Source organism: Symphalangus syndactylus, chromosome 10 (assembly GCF_028878055.3).
Source record: "Symphalangus syndactylus isolate Jambi chromosome 10, NHGRI_mSymSyn1-v2.1_pri, whole genome shotgun sequence".
Taxonomy (NCBI): Eukaryota; Metazoa; Chordata; class Mammalia; order Primates; family Hylobatidae; genus Symphalangus; species Symphalangus syndactylus.
The window spans coordinates 109,772,577-109,796,024 of NC_072432.2; the positions used below are offsets into that span (position 1 = coordinate 109,772,577).

At 43.2% G+C, this 23,448-nt stretch overlaps 1 protein-coding gene across 5 annotated transcripts in view; it reads right to left on the reverse strand.

The window, feature by feature from the left end:
- Window positions 1-23,448, reverse strand: part of RFTN1 (raftlin, lipid raft linker 1) — a 203,673-nt gene that overhangs the window by 168,135 nt on the left and 12,090 nt on the right. For 3 of the 5 annotated variants that reach the window (XM_055295519.2, XM_063610761.1, XM_055295518.2), the window contains exon 2: window positions 15,463-15,615. In XM_055295519.2, the coding sequence (XP_055151494.2) occupies window positions 15,463-15,607 (145 nt within the window). In that variant the 5' untranslated portion in view covers window positions 15,608-15,615. Of the gene's footprint in view, window positions 1-15,462; window positions 15,619-23,448 lie in introns of all 5 variants that reach the window. The other 2 variants (XM_055295520.2, XM_055295517.2) reach the window with 1 other exon arrangement.

Genomic DNA, 23,448 nt, shown 5'->3' on the forward strand with positions numbered 1-23,448 from the left:
TGCTAAGCACTCACAGCTGCCCCTGCCTCTGGAAAATTGTCCCCAACCAAACGGGAGCTTCCTGGGGGAGTTTAAGTGACTTGAGAGTGTCACAAAAACTATTAATGTGACCCCTTTGTTATACTCACTGTGACACAGACTGTGGACTGTGTCAATTAAAACCCATTTCCACCTCTTTCCAGCTAATCTTCCTGAAATATAGAGCCTGGGGGCCAAAAGCTACATTTCCCATCTCCCAATAAGGAAACTGAGGCACAGAGAAGTGAAGTGACTTTCTCAAGGTCACACAGCTAATAAGCAGCAGAGCCAGAATTTGAAGCCAGGTTGGCTCAAGAGTCTGTGCTCCCAACAACTCTGTGATGTCTCTCGTACAGGAGCAAGACTTTTTAACATAAACTGCCTGCATTATTAATATATAACAAATTACCACAAAACGGTGGCTTAAAACAACATTTATTTTCTCACAGTTTCTGTGAGTCAAGAATCCAGGTGCAGCTTATCTGGGTGCCTCTGGCTCAAAATCTTTCATGAGGTTGCCTGAGGACATCGCCCAGGGCTGAAGTCATCTCAAGGCTCCACTGGGGGAAGATCCACTTCCAAGCTCATGCACACAGTTGTTGAGCAAGATTCAGATTCACTTCCTCCAGGGCTATTGGGCTTAGGGTCCCAATTCCTCACTGCCTGTTCACAGGAAGCCTCCCTCGGTTCCTTGCCACATGGGTCTCTCCACAGGTCAGCTCACAACATGGCAACCAGTTTCCTTCAGGGGGAGTAATCAAGAGAGAGCAGGAGAGCGCAAGATGGAAGCTACAATCTTTTTGTAACCTAATCTCGGAAGTGATAACCCATCACTTTTGCTGTATCCTGTTCACTAGAAGCAATTCACTAGGTACACAAGGCCGTGGATACCAGGAGGCAGGGGTCACTGGGGGCCATCTTGGCAGATGTCCACCATGCTACTTGATATCACAACACTAATGAGCAGGAAAGTTGAGTTAAAGTTGCTTTTTCATTAGGTAACTTGGGTCCCAAACCCAAGCACTGTATAGTACTCTAACATTCCTTGCAGGTAGGAGAACAAAACCTTGGCTGATTCACCCCTCAGGGACACTGATCCCCATCACTTGCCTTAAGCCACTTCTGAATTCACACTTTATATCCAAGAAAGTAAATGGTATTAAGAAAAAAGATATTTTCTTGGTTTTTAGTTGTTTTAGGCTAATTCATTAAATGAAGTCCACAATAAGAAACTACTTATAGACATGAGAGTAAGTTTTTGTTTTCATTTACAATTTCTAGATTGGCAAGAAACAGTGGTAAGAAAAGAAATAGTTGGATCACCAGTCTGAGGGATATGGAAGGCAATCCAGAAAAACCTCAACATCCTTCTCCCCATTCCTTGCACACCTTTACAGCATTATTTCAGCCTGGGCTATTAGAAACAGCATCAGTAACTTTTCTTTCACACGCTTCATCTCGACCATTTCTCACCAAGCAAGCCATGATGGACTATAGACCTGTGAGCCCATGCCCAGGGCATCTTTGATCCATCTATTAAGGCCTTAAAAGCTCAGCCTGTTGGCATCAGCAGCCCTGATGAGTCCACTAACCCCCAGGAAGCTCGTTTGATTGAGGTACCTTTTCTAAGCTGCAGTTTGGTTGGTGGGCCCAAAGATTAGATTTGGTTTAGGATTTCCAGGGTCCCCTGCACCTACCAAACAGCAGACAAGTCTCTAGCCATGCAAGGTGCAGCAGGCCAAAGGCAAATAATGGTAAATCATGGCAGATGCTTCTCCAAGATAACACACAGACTCTATTAGGGCTATACCCAAGCTGGCCTGGTTTCCAGATGTAGGAGAACAGACACCAGACTAGGACATTAAAAACTCCAGAATATGGTGGAATGTTTCAGACACTGTTTCCTACATTGAGAGACCTCACCATCTTGTTCACCATTGCATGCTCAATACAGAGGCTGAAAAAGAGTAGATAATCAATAAATATTGAATGGATCAATTTTGTTAAGTAACTTTGCCAGACAAGACTGCTTTCTCCAAAAAGAAAAGTCCACCCACAAGCTTACCAGCTCCCTTGGGAATATATTATTATACCTATCTTGTGTCAAAGCAACATGCGTTCCTCATAGTGCCATGTTGTACTCATGCTTACAAACTAATTCTGAGATTACACTAGGGATGCCCAAGTGAAATAATCCCTTTTCTCTTTTAATAGGGCCCAATGAGGCTGTCAAACTAATGTGTACTCCTCCTGATAAACCATGTGTATGCACCTGCAAATTATGTTTATGTAACAGAATAGAAAAACATCTCAGTGGCTGCTAACTGTAGCAGGTATTCCTTGCCCATGTAATTTTTATTTATCAGGAGCCCTGACCTGTAAACAAAGAAGAGCACGCCTGAAACACAGAACTGAGGAAATGACCTTCTAGACTTAATGACAGTGGCATGCAACTTGAGGCCAGAATCACCTACCTTTTCACACCAGATTTGCTTTTGAAAATATTTCGTAGATAAAATTCAACAGGACTCCTGTCTTCTGAAGCATTAGTGAAATCTGGTCAAACTATAAAATGACAGTGGACCCAGTGAAATTAGAGAAAGCTTCGTTATAAAATTCTTTAAAGCAATATTGCTAATAATAATTAGTAGGGTGCATAGAATATTAACTTGTTTTCTGTTCCGCTTTAACCAAATTAGATAACAATTATTATCACTACCTAAAGGCTGCTTTTATGAATCCCTGCAGAAAAATAATTTGGTTTTGCTTTGACAGATAACAGTCATCAGCAAGGAATTTCATTTTACTGAAGGCAGCCTTAGTTGCTGAAATTTACTGCTTGAGTTACACACATATGCACATGCACACACACACACACACACACACACCTGAGCCCATTTTCATACAAGACTGAGTAGTGTTGCTTCTTGGTCTGGATTTAGAGTAGCTGGGAAAAGAGCATGAAGAGTTTTTACATTCAGAAAGGAATGCAAAGGAATGTAAAGAATGCCTTCCTTCCTTTTAAATCTAATCTTATTACTCCCATTAGTGAATATTTAACAATAACGTTAATGCTAATAGCAGACTTGGTTGCAACATCAAAAGCAACAATACCAAAGATGTATATAGCAGCTTTGCTCAGAAAAACTTAAAACTACGTCACACATATTATCTCATTTATCTTTTAAAAATCTCTTCAAACTGTAAGAGCATATTTATCTACTTTGAGACATGTTTTATGGGAACCGATTTCCTTATTACTCTTTGCATCTTCTGTTTAAAAACAGGGTCTGTTTTTAACACACCTCCCAGCCAGAACCTCAACTCATAACTCATGCCATTGACTTCCTTGCATGAATCTCAAAAACAAAAACCAACTCTTAGCAATTATAGAAACCGGAAACAAAAATGAAACACAAGTAGGAAGTTAAATAACTTCACTGCACCCAACAATTGCTTTTGCCTAAACTGAAATTAAATAAATACACACACACACACTCTCCATAAAAACTCTGCTACACAATTTATTAATGAACAGTGAAAAGAAACAAGCCAAAAGTTGGTCAGGAGAAACTGTTTAATCTAACAGTCTAGAAATTATATTGGAAGGAACAGATGGTTTCACAGAAGTCAGTGTTACCTAGAGGAGCAAAGAGTGATTTTCTAGGAAAGAAAAGTGTTTCCCTACCCTACTCCATATACTATTTTCAGCAAAGGAGGAGTCTATATTCAGCACAGGAAAAGTCCTGATATTGGCACACTTACAAAAGTGGCAGCCATCCACACATACTCAAGCTCAGACTTGGCCTTCTGAATCTGAGCTGGAGGTCAAACCTAGCCCTATTTTGAAGCCCGGAACAACAGAAGCCAGCACTACACTCCAGTGGGTTATTGACCAACACTCATGTTCTTGATACCTAAGGGAAGTGGTCCCCAACAGGTCATGGGCAGCATGACCTTTAATGTGGCTCTGGACCCTCAGAGACTCTGTGGGTCCCAGGCAGCAGCAAGACACACAGGGCACACGGAGTCGGAAGACCTCGGTGCAAGCTGCGGCTCTGCAAGACAGGACCACCCTATTTGTCAGGCTCCCTATTTGTCAAACGGAATGAAAAACATCTCTAGACTTGTAAGGATTAATTGAGCTAAAGTATATCAAGCTGCATTGCAAACCACACAGCATAAGACAACACTCAGCCACTCAGTTGCTATTCTCATCCCCACCATCTATGATTCACCAAAACATGCAGCCAAGTTCTCCCTAGAGTAGGGCTCAATCAAAAAGAGAGCATCAAAGCTGGGGTCCTTGAATGACTGATCACAGCCAACCAAATCTCAAAGCCACACCCGAGGGACCTTTGGTATGGTCCACAATCCTTAAGAGTAAAGAATTGAAGAAGGCAAGTCTGAGTTCTGATTCTAGCTCATCACACATTCGCTGCAGAACCATGGGCACGTTAGGTAACCTCACTGAGCCTTGTTTCCTCATTTGTAAAATGAGGATCTCTATAAGGATTAATTGACACTGAGCACCATGCATGCCACATTAGCTGTTATTACTGTTGCTACTGTTAACAATGATTATATCAATACCAGCAGCATCCAAGTCCACTGCTCCATCACAATACATCATCTGCAGGGATCCCCAGAGAGGCCAGGGAGGGCACAAGGGCAGAACAGCCTTTCTGCCATGAAGGTGAAGGACTGTACCAGGAGGAGCCTCCCTCCGGGGTGAGCTTAAATTTGCGGAAATATGGAAAGTCCCGCCCCACCCAACTCTGACCCTGGGGCCTCTTGCAGCAATATCAAGGGCTGCTTAGAGCCTCCCTTCTAGCCATCCACCTTCCCTCCTCCAGGGCTTCTGACATTTTGCTCCAAGGTTTGTTTGTTTTTACTTAGAAAAAATGCCATCAACGTCAGTGACTGTATGCTCAGTTCTGCTGAAGAGCTGCAAATGTTATAGATGGATTTGTTATGTTTTAAAACTGCAGGTATCATATTTACAGAGAGGTAATAAATAACTCGTTAAGGAAAGGCAAAACAAACACTTCAGAGTACTTGAGGCTCTATCTAAAGGAACCCTGTGGTGAAACCCACTTTAAACCAGGAATCCTCCTGTAATGCAAATAAGTACTCATCCCCTCCAATTCTCTTCCTTCCTTTCCCTAGTTTGCTATGTTGGGCTCCCCTGTAAAGTGCCCGCTTCCCTCCCAGAACCTGCAGGTACCAGCAGCCAGGTATCCATCTTAGCCAGCTCCCTGAGACATCACAGACTTAAGCTGAGTCTGCTGACACCTGTTCTGTAGTATGAACTGTAGGTGGGGTGGGGACACAGAACCAAACCACAACACCAAGGCTGACTTAATTGGTCTGGTGTGCAGCTGGGCATGGGAACTTTTTAAACAAACTTTGAGGCTCATTGTGTCACCTTGTATTCCTATTTTTATTCCTATGGCCTGTCCTCCCAAATATATTCCAAGTCACCTAAAGGAAGTAAGTTATGATTTGGTCATAATACATAGGTAGGTAAGTAAATATTTATTGAATTTATTTTATACTCAAAAGATCACACTAGTATAATTTTTTTTCTGCCATCTCCATTCAAATTTAAGAAAAAAAATTGTACTCCACATGGTCTTTTAAGATTCTCCAAGTGTGGTCCCCAGACCAGCAGCATCAGCATTGCCTGAGAACTTATTACAAAAGCAGATTCTTAGGCCTTGCCCTAGACTTACTAAATCAGAAACTTTGAGGATGGGGCCCAGGACTCTGCATTTTGACAAGCCCTCCAGGCTATTCTGATTCACTCTCAAGTTTGGGAACAACTCCTTTAAGCTAATGATTAGTTTTAAAGGCTTTTCTGGAGATTGACATTATTTTAGATGAGGCCATGGAACTGGCCTATTATCTCCCTTCATGAAATCAGAAAGGCTAATAGTGCTAGGATTTATAACTAGCCATTAGGCACCCAAACACTTCGCTCCCCACAACTTTCATTTCTTAATTTTCAGAATATAATGTAAATCATGATCCATTTTTTTAGATTAGTCTTTTTCCCAGCTGTGAAGGGATACTGAAAGGACAACTCTTATAAACAACAATTATCAGCTGCTTCTGTAGTTGTGTGTCGGGCTAACATCCCCCAGACTGGAGGTCAAAGAAAAACTGGACCTGTAGAAAATTTATTGCACAATGTGCATGTCTTGAATAAGGAATGTCATCCTGTTATTTTCATGACCACCCAAAATTTATATACAGAGTTTAAGGCTAGAATGCTGGTGGCCGAAAGCCAAGTATGAGCCTGGTCAGCACAATGTCGAAGAAAACATCCCGAAAATCAGTTCTTAAAGTCCTCTTAGGAAAACCACAAAGATGGGAGTTTGTAAAATGCAGCAGTGTGGAATGATCCTCGAAATTGTAATGCATGTCATGGGAATGTCTTATAAGGAGGAACTTAAGAATAGAAATAGAAGACAAGCTTGAGAAAGGGGCAAAGGTGAATAAATTACCTTTGAACTTTTTCATGTTGAAGCCCTTCAATTTAGTTTAAACACACCACAGCACACAGAAGATTCAGGAACCAAGAAAGCCAAAGTGAAGGCTTTGCTGTTCAGTAAGACTACAAGATATCCTGCAAAGTTCCAAGTGCTTGGTGGCCTAGCAAGTTTCTTTTATAACTGCTCCAAACTCAGTATCTCAATTTATTCTTCTATACCATGGGGGTGACTCCACTTACCTCTTTAGATTGTTGTTAGTTTGTTTAGAAGAGATTAATACAACAGTAGGTGCTGAATAAAAAGTAACTGATTATTACCTATAAAAAAATGAAGCTATCCACTGTCATACATTGTTGTTGGAAATGTAAAACAGAACAAACACTTTGGAAAACAATTGAGCAGTATCTTATAAAGGTAAACATGTATTTAGCATACAACCCAACAATTCCACTCCGACATAGTTCCCCAACAGAAGAGAAAACATCCACACAAAACACTTGTTCGTGGATATTCGCTTTTTTTTTCATAATAGCCCCAAATTGGAAATTTCCCAAATGTTCAACAGGAAAATGATTCAACAAATTGTGGCACATGCAAACAAGGGAATATTACTCAGAAACAAAAAGGAATGAACTTTTGATACACACAACAGCAAGGACTCAATACATACAACAGCACAGACTCCATGCATAAAACAGCACGGACTCCATACATACAACAGCAAGGACGCCATACATACAACAGCACAGATTGAACTGCAAAGGCATTAGGCTGAGTTAAAGAAGCCAGAGGCACACACACTGCATGATTCTATGTACATATTATTCAAAAAGAAGCAAAACTATTCAACAGTGACACACAGCAGATCAGCAGTTGGCTGGGTCAGGGCAGGCAGCTGAGGGAACTTTCTGGGGTGATGGAAAAGTTTTATATCTTGAGTGTGGTGATAGTTCTACAAATGTTTACACCTATCAGAACTCATCACCCAGGCACTTCATATGGGTGTGTTTCATAGTATTTAAATTATAGTTCAATAAAGTTATTCAAACAAATATCACTGCGACACCCTTCAGTGGAGTGTCGTTTGGCGCGGAGCTCTCTTTCATGTGCAGTGGATAAGCTTTGAGTGGAAAGAGCTGAAACACTGGATTCTGGGCCCGCTTACTACTTGTTACCTGCCAAATCAATTTCTTCATCTGAAAAAAAAAGAAAAATACCTTCCTTTCAGCTTTCAGGGCTACTTGAATCACCAAGTGAGAGCATTATTGGAGAATGCTTTAAAGCAGACTCAGCATCTGGCTGTGGGGAACTCGTGTCATCCACCCAGGCGCCCAGCACACCCACCTCCTCCTCTGCTTCCTGCTCTCCTTCACCTGCCAGGCAGTCCCTAGGACAACCTCCTAATCTCTCTTTCCCCCACTCCTTTTCTTGTCCCCACTGCCACTGTTTTGACTGAGGCCACCTTATCTTGCCTGATGACTGCAATGGTTTCTATATGGTTTCCCCTCCCCCAGCATTGCCCCTTCCATCCTTCTTCATTCTAAATCCAGAGAAATCTTTCCAGAATGAGAATTTGATGTCACCTGCACCCCCTCCATCTTAAAAACCTTCAGTGCTTTTGAGCCTAGACTCCTCAGCCCAACACCTAAGACCTTTCATCATCTGGCCTACTTTCTTCTCCCCCAAAGAACATGCTCCAACCAAACTGAACTGCCTGTGGCTCCCCATATATGCAGTGTTATCTCTGCGTTTTGATCCCTCCCACAAGTTGTCTCCTCTTCGTGAAAAGATTATCTTATTCCACCCTCTTCTCTCATCTTTTGCCTGACTAATAGCCTACTGTCCCTGGCACCAAATTTGCATAAAACTCCAAATCCACCTGAGGATTTCAAGTCTTCCTTGACACACAGACTCTTCCATCAAGCCTGGGCTACCACCATCCCATCAGTCTCCATTACTCTAGCATCAAGTACTGGTTCTTCATCTGTGAGAGAGTTTGAACCAAAGTAAAGTACCAATCTATAGTCTGGTGCTATGGACTGAATTGTGTCCTTCCAAATCATCGTAACCCCTAAAGTGACTACATTTGGAGTAAGAAAGTAATGAAGATCAAATCATGTCGTAAGGATGGGGCACAATCTGATGGGACTAGTATCCTTACAAGATGAGACACAAGAGAGCTTGTGCTCACTCCTGTTCTCTCTTTCTCACTCTCTCTCTGTCTTCCCCCCAGCCCCCGTCTTCCCTCCCTCCCTCTCTGCCATGTGAGGACACAATGAGAAGGCTGTTGTCTGCAAGCCAAGAGAGCCCTGACCAGAACCCAACCATGCTGGCACCCTGATCTCCAGGGTAGCAACTTCCAGCCTCCAGAACTATGAGAAAATAAGCATCTATTGCTTAAGCCAGTCTGTGCTATTTTATTATGGCAGCCCGAGCTGAGTAAGGCAACCCAGGAATACCTCCTGTGTGGTTCACCCACATGTCCCCAAGACATGGCATCTGGCCCAAGGTTGACCTTCAATAAATATTTGTGGAATCAATGAATCCTCCTATGGTCACTATGAAGCTAAGGGCAAATCTTCATGATAAAATGGTACATTGTTAGGAGTTAGAGACACAGATTCTGACCTGAAACCGAGTTTTCCTCTCTTGAAAACAGACTAGAACAGTGTTATCCTACAGAACTTTCGGCGATGATAAAAATGTTCTCTATCGGCGCTGTCCAATAGCAGTCAACAGCCACACACGGCTACGGAGCACTTGAAATGTGGCTAGTATGACAGAAGAACGGAATATTTTATTTTACTTTGTTTTAATTAATGATTACATATAAATACCATGTGGCTGGTGCCTCCTGTACTAGTCAGTGCAGGACTGGACCATTCAAGGAAGGCCCAAGCCCTGGGCACCAGCCTCATTACACAGATTGCTCTCCGTGCCAACTGTCTCTGGCACCAAATGTGCATAAAACACAGTCAATTTTCACAGAGCTGACACAGGTAGCTTTCAAGTGGTGCTAGAGTGGCCTGGCACAGAGAGGCTGGCAAAACGCTCACATAAAAGGCATAATGGGGTACCGTTTTGCAGAAATTGTGATCCTTTATGGGCCTCCATCTGCGATGAAACCCATCAAAGGGCAGGTTCATCCCTCGGTGACCAGAGTTAATTGAAAATTTAAGACCCAATCAAATCACCCAGAATTGAGATTTTTGGCAGCTTATGTGCTTCACTGTAAGATTCCTGCTGCTTTTGCCTCTGCCAGCCCCACAAGTGAGGCTGCATGTTTCAGTATCTTCAACAACAGCACTGAGCTTTAAGCAACGGACAAACTCAACAGTGTTAACTGTGATCCTGACTTTTTTTTTTTTTTTGAGATGGAGTTTCGCTCTTGTTGCCCAGGCTGGAGTGCAATGGTGCGATCTCAGCTCACCACAACCTCCGCCTCCCAGGTTCATGCAATTCTGCTTCAGTGTCCTGAGTAGCTGGGATTATAGGCATGTGCCACCATGTCTGGCTAACTTGGTATTTTTAGTAGAGATGGGGTTTCTCCATGTTGGTCAGGCTGGTCTCGAACTCCTGAGCTCAGGTGATCCACCTGCCTCGGGCTTCCAAAGTGTTGGGATTACAGGTGTGAGCCACTGCACCCGGCTGATCCTCACTTTTTTGAAAATGCACATGGCACCCTTCCTACCTAAGCCATCAGGTGGACACGGGCCAATACCTCCCTGACTTGTATTTGCCTAAGAGTCAAATAAGAATTGTCTCCATGAAAAATAAGAGTATAGAGTGTCATTTAAAAATCCGCCATGGTTAAAACCTTATGGAAGAGGAATCTTCTTATACCATTCTACATGATAATAAGTTTTCTAACAACAACATTCCAGTTGGTGTTAATGCCTATTTGTGTAGCATCTTGCAGTCTGGCATCGCAAGAGCTTTGATGCCCAAGATTCTAGAATTCTATATTCGAATTCTTCCCCCGACCACTTCCTAGCACTGCCTCTTTGGGCAAGTTACTTAACCTCGCTGAGCATCCATTTCCTTGTCTGCAAAAAGAAATGAGTGTATTCACCCACCTTAGTGGGTCACTGCAAACATAAAATGACATAAGAAGCCACACAAAGACAAATGTTCATAGCAACTTAACCTGTGATAGCCAAAACCTGGAAATGGCCCAAATGTTTATCAACCAGTGAATGGAAAAACAAACTGTGGTACAATCAAACAACAGAATACTACTCAGCAGTAAAACAGAAAACCCAGCAAACAACATAAATAAATCTTAAATGAGTAAGTTGAGTGAATGAAAAGAGCTAGGTTTTGAAAAAGAGTATATACTATTTGATTCCATTTATATAACATTCTGGGAAATAAAATCAGTGATGGAAGCGGGGCAAGGTGGCTCACACCTGTAATCTCAGCACTTTGGGAAGCTGAGGCAGGCAGATCACCTGAGATCAGGAGTTTGAGACCAGCCTGGCCAACATGGCAAAAGCCTGTGTCTACTAAAAATAAAAAAATTAGCTGGGTGTGGTGGCGGGCACCTGTAATCCCAACTACTCGGGAGGCTGAGGCACAAGAATCCTTTGAACCCAGGAGGTGAAGATTGCAGTGAGCCAAGATTGCGCCACCGCACTCCAACCTGGGCAACAGAGTGAGACTTCGCTTCAAAAAAAAAAAAAAAAAAATCAGTGATGGAGAGGAGATTAGCGGTTGTCTGGGGTTGGAGGGGTAACAAAGAGGCATGAGGAAACTTCTGGGGCAATGGAAATGTTCTGCATCTTGATGTGATGAGGGTTTTATGGGTTTGAACACTTTAAATATGTGCAATGTAGAGTACTTCATTTATACTTTGATAAAGCTGAAAAATTTCTGAAACATGAGATCAGGCCAGTGCAGTGGCTCATGCCTGTAATCCCAGCACTTTGGGAGGCTGAGGTGGGTGGACCACTTGAGGTCAGGAGTTCGAGACCAGCCTGGCCAACATGGTGAAACCCCATCTCTACTAAAAATACCAAAATTAGCCATGTGTAGTGGTGCATGCTTGGAATCCCAGATACTCAAGAGGCTGAGGCATAAGAATCACTTGAACCTGGAAGGCAGAGGTTGCAGTGAGCCAAGATCACAACACTGCACTCCAGCCTAGGTGACAGAGCGAGACTCCATCTCAAAAAAAAAAAACAAAATAAAGAAAGAAAAATGAGATGAGGACGTAATGTCCTATCACAGGACTGGGCACATAGTAGCATGCAACGAACGTCAGCTCCATTCTGGAGAATAAAGAATAATCTCATTAGAACTCCTGGCAGAAAAACATGAGAGACCACTAGGGAAAGGAGTCAGCATTTAGTTCTAGGTTTACCAGGACCCGACTGTGCAAGACAGGCTCATCTCAGCTAGAAAGCTGAACAAGGAAGACAGACAGAAAGATAAACAAGGCTTGGTCCTTGCCCTGAGGGAAACACAAATAGGTTTAATATATGAGGTAATCAAAATGTCAAAAGGACGGTATTGACAAACTACAGGCGTGCACAAGAGAGTAATTCTGATAGAATGGCTGTCAAGAAGGAACAAATCCAGGTGGGTGGGGTCCTAGCAAGCAGTAAGAGGTGGGGGCCTGTGCAGAAAGAGCTGCCCGCACTGAATCAGAGAAGCAGAGAAAGGAGGGTCCTAGGCGCGGGCAGTGGGCAATGCCACGACACATCGTCCTCCAGAGAACAATAGGGAGAAGATCTGGGAAGGGCAAGACCAAGCTACAGAAAGCCCTGAGCTCTGGCTTGAATCTCAACTTCATCCATCCAGGGGAACTCCCTAAAGAGTTGTGCAGAATCAGATGTGTGTTTTACACAAGCAGGTCCTATCTACAGGGCAACTAGGCAATTTATCAAGAGTGCCGACATTCGCACCCCTCAATTCAGTAATTCCTGAGGAAATAGTCAGAAATGTGTACGAAGATTTATGGACAACACTGCTTATCACAACATTATTTGCAATAGCCCAAAGCCCAAAATAACTTAAATGTCCAATAAAAGGGGACTGCGAAATAAATTATGGTACACTGAGTGATTAAATCATATGTAGCCATTAAATCATACTTTCCGAGCAGAGGCATGACAGGTGCACACCTCACTGTACAATGTTAAGTCACATAAAAGCAGGATTCAAAAATATATGGTGAGTATTCATTCAGCCAATATTTGCTGATTATCTATTTAAGTGCCAGGCACTGTCCTAAGCACTGAGGGAGTAGCAGAGAATAAAAGAGAGAAAATCCCTGCACTCGTGGGAAGAAGGAAACAAACAACAATAAGCAAGATAGATAGCAGGTTACATGGTAAGAAGTGCTATGGAGAAAATCAAGAGGGGAAAGACATGGGGAACTGGGGAGAAGGTAGAAATTTTAAAGAGGTGGTCAAGGAAAGTTTCAGAGAGAATGGGGTTAAGAAGATGAGCAGAGGGATCCTGGCGGAGGACTTCCAGGCAGAGGAACAGGCAGTGCAAAAACCCAGAGGAGGCCTGGCAGGTTCATGAAAGAGCAAATTCAAAGCAGCGGAACACCAAAGACAAGCAGTGGGAGAATGCAGTCAAGGGGAGCTGTGCCAATCCTGGTGTGGTGGCAGCCACAGGAGAGCTCTGAGCAGAGGACTGGCAGGATCTGTAGGAGGACGAGGGCAGGAGCAGGGAGGCCACGTGGGATATCCCCCGGTGTTGTCCTAGCTCACTATAATGGGTGTATGTTTACTTCATAATCAGAAAACAAAAGATAATTCCATCAAGGACAGCACAATGCACAAAATAGTGCTGCAGTGTGGATGCTGCAGCTGAAGCTCAGGGAAACAAACAAATAAGGAGGTCAGGGAAATCATTCAGAGACCAGCTATGAAGCAGTGGAGGGACAAAGCACTGCATGGAAACTTCATGTGTTTGTGAAGGTTCTTAGGAGCAAAGTTACTCTTTGTCATAATGAAAAACACATAACCATGATGCAAAAACAAAACAAAACAAAACAAAACAAAACAAAACAACTGCAAAAGGGAGAAAAAAGAATTCCCCCAACATCTCAGCATCCTAATAGTTAACATCTTGATATACTTCTTTCCAATCCTTTCTCCTAGACATGCTTTTGTTTTTCCCTAATCCTCCCACAATGCCCAGCACATTGTAGGCACTTAAAAATTCACTGAACAAATAAATGGAGGGCCAAATGCATGACCAAATGCTCCAAATAATTGTGTGTTACATTAGCTATATTAGAGGCATTTACAGACATGGTTTTAATAGGCTTGGGTGAAGGAATGGCAACTACACACAGGGGGAAGGCATGGTCATAGGTATCTGCACGTTTAAGAGGATGGTGGTGGCATGACTGACTCATGAAGGGCACTGGAAGGAAGCAATCTGAAAAGGAAGAGGCTGGCTTCAGTTTTGGTGACTTGTCGGAGTGGGGGGGATGCACAGAATGTCCCTGCAGAGACACTCAGCTGTCCTTTTTCAGAGCTCAAGAAGCAATTGGAGCCTCCGCACTGAGACAGTCACAACAGAAAGAGTAGTCAAGGAGGAGGGGAGGAAGAGAAACACTTGCAGACCCTACTGTATGCCAGACATTGTGCTACAAGCTTCACACATATCTACCCCTTCTAATCTTCAAAACTGCCCCATGAAGTGGACACCCGTGTTCCTTTTATAGATGAGGACACTGCAGGACTGGGAAGCTCAGTGATTTACCCAGTTGCTCTGAAGCAGAGCCAGGACTCAAATCCATGAACATGAGGGCTTTTTCCACTCATTCTCCTTTCTGATCACAGAAGCTTAAAGTATATCCAGAAGCCCAGGAAGAAAATGTGTTCAGATGACTTCATTACATAGTGCCCAGTTTTTGCTCTCAAACTCCTGGGACCCAAAAAGAATAGCATGTTCTTCCCTTCCAAAAACATGTCTTATAATGTTTTCCAACTTACGATTAAAACCTGTGGAGTTCTTTTATTCTTTTCATTTGTATGAGTCTCCTGTCTCCTATCATATAGAACACTCCAAGATGCCAGGACAGGCTTACGACCTCCCCCCCAACACTGGCCCAACACTCTGCACACAGCAGGTGCTCAGCAAATGCTCTGATGCTGATGCTGACCATCCCTTGCCAGTCTTCTCGGGCTATTCCCTGTTTCCTTAGTCCTTGGACACTCGTATGGTAGGTGACCCGACTCTCTCTGGCTCAGCCAAGGCAAAGCCAAGCCCAGATGGATGAGCCCTCTTGTGAGACGGCAGAAAACAGGCAGGTGAATTTGGGTGGAGAGGAAGTTTCATACGAGGAGAGAAGGCAAACCTTCCTTCTCCATGGAGCTTGCTACGAAACAGTCTGCAAACTGGTTGGCTCATGGGCCAAATTCAGCCTATCCATATGTATTGCTTGGCTCACACGTGATTTTCATTTGTTAAAATTGTAATTAGTTGATTTTTTTTTTTTTTTTTTTTGAGACAGAGTCTCGCTCTGTCGCCCAGGCTGGAGTGCAGTGGTGTGATCTTGGCTCACTGCAACTTCCACCTCCTGGATTCAAGCAATTCTCCTGCCTCAGCCTCCTGAGTAGCTGGGATTACAGGCACCCGCCACCATGCCTGGCTAATTTTTTGCATTTTTAGTAGAGACGGGGTTTCACTATGTTGGTCAGGCTGGTCTTGAACTCCTGACCTCAGGTGATCCACCCGCCTCGGCCTCCCAAAGTGCTGGGATTACAGGCGTGAACCACTGTGCCCAGACACTATTTTTTAAAAAGTGAGAGATTTCACATAAAAATCTGGATCTCTGTAAGCCGCCCCCTTGAGACAGGCCTACCCTTTGCATTTCTTCACAGCCCCCACCCCATCCAGCTCTCCAGCTGCACCCCCATCCCCTGCAGACCCCTGCTGGAGATCCCACCTGCCCCCATCCATGCCCACCCCACGTACTCACCGGCACTCAGAGTCGTGAACTCCAGGAAGCGGTATTCATAGGACACATCTATCTTGGTTTCCACCTGAGGCCTCTTCAAAGTTGAATAAATATTCCCAGGCCGTTTTTCATCACGTTTCTCTAACTTGTTCAATCCGCAACCCATTTCAGCAGCTGCTGGCCAAAGGAAAAAGGCAGGGAGGTGATTTTTTTTCTGAGATTTTGTCTTTAAACACCCTAGTATAAAAGACGCTGTAATTTTCCTGAAGAATACATGACAGACCTCAGCCTTTATGAAACTGAGAGGATAATTTAATATAGGACCTGAACGCAGAGGACTGTGCTCAGTACCCAGGCTGGCTTCTCCTTCTGCTAAGATACTATCACAAGCCGTCCCAAGATTTTTAAAAATGACACCAAAAGCATACCTGTTTTATATCTTTTTTCCCCATCTGAGGAAAATAATACCTCCCACTGCCTCAGTTCCACTATAATCTGTATCCATGAATAAAAAATGGAATCTAAAAAGCAATACAGTGCATTATAGTGTCAGCCCATCTATAAAAAACAAGAGACGTGTCACCTTCACTGTGGTTGCTAAGACAGAATAAGTTGTTGTTACAATTTCCAAACTCCAAGTCCTTTCTACCCTCAACAGTAATTATTTAGACAGGAAATTTGTATTCATAAAACATCTCTAAAAGTAGATGGTGGTATTTTTATGGGCCTTGTCTGAAAGTCCCCTTTTTCTTCATTTTTAGACCAAACTGCAGGAAATAATAGTATGCTTCCAAGCTCTTAGAGAGTCATTTTAGACCAAAATGAAAACTGACTGAACACTAATAGCAGGGATAGAGCAATTGGAAGCAGAAATCCACGTGTATTAGAGCAAAAATCTGTAGTTCCAGTTTGAAAAGAAAATAAAGAAATGTTAAAGTAATGGGCACATTAAGGTGAGCTGAGCTTCCAATCTTCCATGAGATTAAAAACGATGAAGGCTCTCTGTTTATTTGGGCAGAATGACTTTCATGAAATAGCTTTTCATCCACTCCCCCAACTTCAGCAGAAGAGATTTTGCTTCTGTGTACTAAGCATAACCGATGCTTCCCTCCTCTGTGGGGTACCACTGCTGCCATCAGAACATATTTCGCAAAAATATTAACCAGCCAAGAATATCACACACAGAAACACAGTGACCGCTTCCTTTTAGAGATAAGAATTTCCTTTTGCTTAATTCATTTACAAGGTACCCAGCTTCCTAAGGCAATTTGGCAAGCTCCAGAAAAACAAACTGAACCTCAAAAAAGCAACGAGGGCATGTGGTGGGTGGAGTGGAAGGAGGTGGTGTAGCGACAACTAGGCTCTACTTTTCAGTAATTAAAAAAAGTCTGAAAGAATGGATGAGAACAGGAAGGCTTACTTATGCCTAAATAAGGGAACATTAGTATCCAAAGCGCCAGAGCAGACATGATTTATGTGCAATCTGCATGAACTGATTACTTGTAAAATACTCTGTAGTTCTGCAGATGAAACAGCTGATATGTAAAGGGCTGCATATTTAACTGCTGAAAAGCAAGCCGGCTGGCATCCACTGGGACAAAGCAGAAAAGAAATGGACAAGGAAGCTTCTAAGTGTTGGGAACAAATAGCCCATCGAGATGTGCACTGTTACTCTCTGCAAAGAGCCCAAAGGCTCGCCAAGTCACTCATTCATGCAGATTTACTCATGCCTACTATGGGCAAAGCATTATTAGCGATTCAAACAATGTGGTCTTTGCCCTCAAGGAGGTTAGGCTACTACAGGAGGGAGGACATGCAAGCTATAACACAAGCTGGGAAAATGGCAGGGGCCTGGACTGGGTATTTGAGATGGGCTTTGCTGGACAGACCCCAAATTTGATGACGTAGAGATGGAGGCACAGCAAGAGCAAAGGTATGGAGGCAGGAAGCTGCCCCATCTGAAGGGAAAGGGCAGGCAGTGCGGTTTGGCAGGCCAGAGAGGCAGCGTGGGGTTTAGGGTGTCAGAGATCCCACCACTAGCCCATATGGTGCCTTTGTGAGAATTCGAAAAAGGTGCCCCCTCCTCTGAGGAATGCAGCCCTGTCCCAGCCATGTCTTACTGAGCACAGCAAGGTCTGGATCTAAGCCCCTGCATCCCCCCTTGGGAACAATCTTTAAAACTGTATGTGGCAGTGCTGCTTCAGTAGGGGGGAAGTTAAGCAAAATTGATTATGATTAGCTAGCCATGTAAACAAATATGGAGGTGGAGGCAAAGATTTCTTAAAGAGGACACAAAAAGCTCTAACTACAAAAGAAAATTTTGATAATGTGGGCTATGTTAAGATTTAAAAATTCTGTTCCTCAAAACGCACATTAAAGAGTGAAAAGGCAATCCAGAGACTGAAATAAGCTATTTGCAATACATTTGTCAAGTGGTGCACTGGTAAACCAGCTCTCCAACAAAGAGAGGAAGCCCCGATTTGTAGTTTGCCTATTTCTGTGGTGTAAACACACCCACCATGGCAGATTTCAAGCTGCCAAACATGATGCCACAGAAGGCAGAGTCGGGAAGAGATGCTAAAATCAGCTCTCAAAAGCCAGTGTGTGTTGGCTCCTGCACACTAATGCATTTATGCAACAAAGGACTCACATCCACCACGAATCAAAGAGCGCCTAACAAATTGATAAGGAAAAGATACACTACCCAACAGCAAACAGGTGAAATGCCCCAACAAACACCCATGAGGATATGCAAATGGCCAAAGAACATATGAGAAGAAGCTCAGCTTCATGACTCATCAGGGAAATGAAGGGAAGACCACAGTGAGATTTAACAGGCATCTACCAGAATAGCTCGACATTTTAAAAACTGATAATACCAAGTGTTGGCAAGGATAGGAAGCAAATGAAATTCCCCTACACTGATGGTGAGAGTGTGAATTAGTACAACCACCTTGGAAAACTGACAATATGTTGGAAAGCTGAATGCATGCGTATCCTGTGACCCAGAAATTCCTCTCCTGGGTATATACCAACAGAAATGTGTATACGAAAGACATCGAAAGACACGTATGACAATGCTAACAGTAGCATTACTCATACCAGCCCCATCCTGGAAACTGCCCAAACACCTTCCAGGAGAATAGATTATTCCAGGAGAATAATATTATAGAATATTAAATATTCTATTAAATATTAAATAATATTATAGAATAATAATATAGAATATTAAATACATTATGGTATATTCACACAATAAAATATTATAAAGCAACGAAAACATGGAAACTAGGATTACACACTACATTAATGAATCTCAAAAATCATAAAGGAGTGGGGGTGGGGGCAGCCAGGCACAGAAAGTACATTCTTTCTTACTCCTGTTATACAGAGTTCCAAAACAGGCAACACTCACCTCCAGTGTTAGAAGCTGGGGTGCCAGTTACCCTTGGGAGAACAGTGACTGCATAGAGGATGAGGGGGCTTCTAGGGTACCAGCTTTGCTGTTTCTTGATCTGGGTGTCAGTTTGTGATGATCTGCTGGGCCACTGAGCAGTCTCTGTACTGATTTGTGTGCTTTCCCATACTTATACTAAAACGTCCAAAAATAATAAACAAATCTGTGACCTTACAAATGCACAGATACATCTCCAACAATAACGTGAGGATGGAATAAAGGCAAAACACAAAATCATCTATGTACTGGGTCTCAATTCTTCTGAATAAAAACTGAAGCAATATTTACAGTAGGCATGTTCATCTGATGCTAGCTTATCCAATAAAGCCACTGTGTATACGTTACAGAGTTCTGAGAAGGAGAAAGGACTCTTTTCTCTATCAGGCTGGTGGCAGCTTCTAAAGGGTGGTGGCAGGTTCTCCCTACTGGGCCCTGCTGGAGACTTTGATGGGACCAAGGCTGAGTGAGGAGCGGATAGGCTGGCAAGCAAGGGAAGGCACTCATGCCCACCCTGCTGCATACTCAGGCAGACCTGCCTTGCTCTGGAAGGCAGGGTGTTTGAAGACCTCCAAGAAGGAGGCTGTTCCTCAAAAACCCTCCCACTTTTGCTACCTTATTATGTAAATTCTCATAGTAGAGGTTCATTCCTTTGAAATCAGAATTACCTTTCCTAAGTATCTGCTTTGAAATGACAAATATCTCCATGGGAAGGACAAGAAACTAAGCTCCTGGTAGCCACTACCACTTTAGTTTGATTTTATTTTGTCTATAATTTTTAATCTATATTTAGTTTCTTTGATAAAGGACAGGTTCCCTGATAGCAGAAAGGAGAGGGTTACCAGGATGAGAAGAAAGGTTTGGAAAGGGTTGGGGTGGGGATCAGGAGAGTACCAAGAAGCATTAGAAAACTCTTGTGATTCACCAGAGTTTAAAGTTTCAGTCAGACTCCCAACCTTGAGGCTTCTGCCCCAGCTCATCCCAAAGGGCATTGTGCTGGATATCACAGGACATAAAGGGGCTCTGGGCAAATCATCCATGTGATCAGACACAGAAAAGATAAAGAGTATGTTACATTAAACCAAATTTGTCTTGAGGATGCCTCCATACTTGAGTCATTACACAACGACTGCAACTTAGTTTAGTAGGTAAACTATATGAAAGCATAACTTAGGATGTATACTTCTGTAACAAATAGCTGAGTCTCAGCCAATCACAGCAGCAGAATGCAGTCAATCATAGGCAGCTTGTAACCAAGCCAGCTGTCTCTGTACCTCACTTCTCTTTTCTGTACACAAAACACTGCCAGGATGTGTTTCAGGCAGGTCACTGAACCTGTTTTGGTTCTGAGGCTGCCCGATTTACGAAGTTTTCTTTGCTCATTCAAACTCTGTTGAATTTAATTTGTATCAAGCTTTTCTTTTAATAAATACCAGCCAGCAGCAAAACTGTAATATCATTGAATCCTTGAATCTCAAATTTTAGAGACTGATTTCTCTGGAGTGCGTGCAACCCTGGCTAAGCAACTGTTTCTAAAGCACAGCCCTCTTTGGAAAGGGAGACACAGGAAGTAGTTGCTGGCCATCAAAACCTTAGTGTGAATCAGTTCCTCCTGCTCTTTTGTGTAGAGGCAGTTAGCCTGCTCCCTGCTGCCACACCTGCATTCCTTTTATTTCGCCCTGGATTCTTCCACCAACTCCCACCCCTGTCAAAATAGGAAAGACTTTTACATCATTTCAAAAATGTCTATACTATGCTCAAAACAAGTCAGAAAAATCTAGCTTATAAAAAGTAGGAAAAATAAGCTGTAACAGTGACTTGCACACTATTGTAGAGTTTCGTAGACTATATTATCTACCATGTGACATTCCCAAACCATGCTCACATTAGAATCCTGCAAGAGGATGGAGGCAAAAGATGGGTATGTTGCTTTTGAGGGCAGTGGGAGGGAAGGCAGAGGAAAGGGTCTAAGGAATAGTACTGCCAGATGCAGACAGAAGACACGGGTGTGCTGCACATTCCCTCACACAGACATTCAGGGAGTGGCTCAGTAGAGCGACATCTCTCACATGGGTCAAAGTCTCTAGTAAGGTGGAAGGTAAATGGTAAGCAGGATGGTTTTTCAATGTGGCTCCAAAATCCACTGACATTCCTCCTATTGAGCCTATTGAGAGGTGAGGTCTATGTCAATTACCCTGAATCTGGGCTCCACGATGGCTTGACCAATAGAATATGACAGAATAACACAGTTCCAGTTTCTGGACCCAGCTTTAAGAAACTTGAGAGCATTCACTCCCTGACTCTTGGGGTGCCTGCTCTTGGAATCCAGCCACCATGCCATGAGGAAGCTCAAGTAGCCCCAAAGAGGGGCCCATGTGGAGAGGAACCGACAGCCAGGACCAACTTGCTGGCCATCTTGCCAGCAAGCCATGCTGGAAGTAGAGCTTCTGCCTCAGTCAAGCTGCTGATGCCATGTTAAGCAAAGACAAGCTGTTTCGCCTAGCCCTGCCAAAGCTGCAGATTCCTGAGCAAAATAAGCTACTGTTGTTGTTTTAAGCTTCTAAGTTGTGGAGTGGTTCACTTATACCATAAGCAACTTATACACCAAGTCTGCTCAAAATGACCATGGCCTGCCGCCACCTTGGCAACTGCTGAAGTTGGCCTGCTTTTAGGGTCCCTGTTTCAGCCATTCACCCTTTGAAGGGCATTTGGGTTGTTTCTGGCACTGGCTGATTATGAATAAAGTGGCTATAAACATTTGCATAGAGGTTTTTATATGGACATAAGTTTTCACTTCTCTAGGGTAAATACCTAAGAGTAGGGTTGTTGGGTTACACGATAAGTGCAGGAGTCCTGTTAATGAAAAAATGCCTCTCTTTACACACGCAGGATGTCCAGATACTGCCGCCACGAGAGGTGTATGGAAAGTGAGACCTCTCAAAGATCAGCTAGCCCCTGCTCAACTGGGGCATCAGCTCACTAGGTGGAATCATGCCCAGCGGTGCTATTCACTGACTTTTTCTCTGGTTGTTGCTTGTTTTTGTAAAAAACACATGCTAAAAGTCACCTGTGTCTAGTGAGACTCCCCCAGTACTTCATCTATGCTCCATCCTGCTCCCACAGCTCCACCCTTCCAAATTCCTATGCTCACCTCACATTGATACTTAATGTCAATCAGATTACCTATTTTATTTGTGAGTTCATTGTTGGATGAGCTTTGATTGACAGTTGTCCAGACATTTGTTTCTCTTTTTATATTTTGTTTTCTCAGCAGACATCCCTGAAACTATGTATATGGGTCTCCCGAGCATCAAGGTACCAAGAAAAACTTTCCAAGAAGTCTTCAAAGGTAGAGGAAATGGAGGAGGTCTTTCCCCATTTCTATGGTGAAACAGTGGGGAAATAATCAAAGTATATATACAGTTCCCTAGCAGAAATTGGTAAGGGTAATTAGGAACTAGATGCTTTCTAAAGAGGAAAATAAAGTAATCAGAAGAAGGTTCCGAGACCCGAACTGCAAGAAGAGGATGACAGACATTGCAAATGATCTGGAAACAAAGATCCCTTGAATGATGATCTTCTGGAAAAAATTTTGGCTGAATCAAACCTTAAGTGGGATGTCTCTTTGGTACACGGTGGATCAGCTTCTTACAGGAGCTATCAGTTCCATGAGGGAGGGAACTTATGTTCCAGATTCATTCATCCATCCATTCATTCAACACACATTTATTGAAGTCTGCTTTGAGTCAGGCACTTGGTTAGGAAACACTAAAACTGGGAAGGCCAGGCCCTGCCCTCAGGGAGATCACAGAAACAATGACGAGATACTCATGGTGCAGTGTGGCTGACTGTTATGGAATTCTGGACAAAATGCGGGAGCATTCAGAACAAATCGCTGTTATATAAAACACAGAGATGGGTGTGGTGGTGTGCACCTGTCATCCCAGCTACTTGGGAGGCTGAGGTGAGAGAGTCTTTTGAACCCAGGACTGTGAGGCTGCAGTGAACTCTGATCATACCACCGCACTGCAGCCTGAGTGACAGAGCAAGACTTGTCTGTAACAAAACACACACACACACACACACACACAGACACAGCACAGCGCCAAATACTTGGCTCCAGAAGAAGCTGACCAGCAGTGGGGCACAATGTCCTGCGTCATTTTAAATGTTGAAATGTTTAAACTATTATTTTAAAAGTATCCTAATTTGTTTCTGAAATGCTTCCCACGATGCCCATAAAAAGACTGGAAAACCACTTCAAAAGGATCACCTTCTTAAAAGACCATTTTTCAGCTACAATGTAGAAAAGGCTTAGTTTAAAAGTTCATTTTTACTATCGACTAGCATGCACACATTTAAATAATGGGGGCAATAAATGTAGTTATATTTTCAAATACAAATTAGTTTCATTAAGAGTAAGCCCTCATTTGCCACACTTGCTGCTAATCTAAGGCAGCCTGTAAAGCTAATTTTAACAAATGCCAACAGCTCGTGACAAGCAACCAGAGATGGGGCAATTATATGCAATGATGCTGGATCAGCTGGCAACC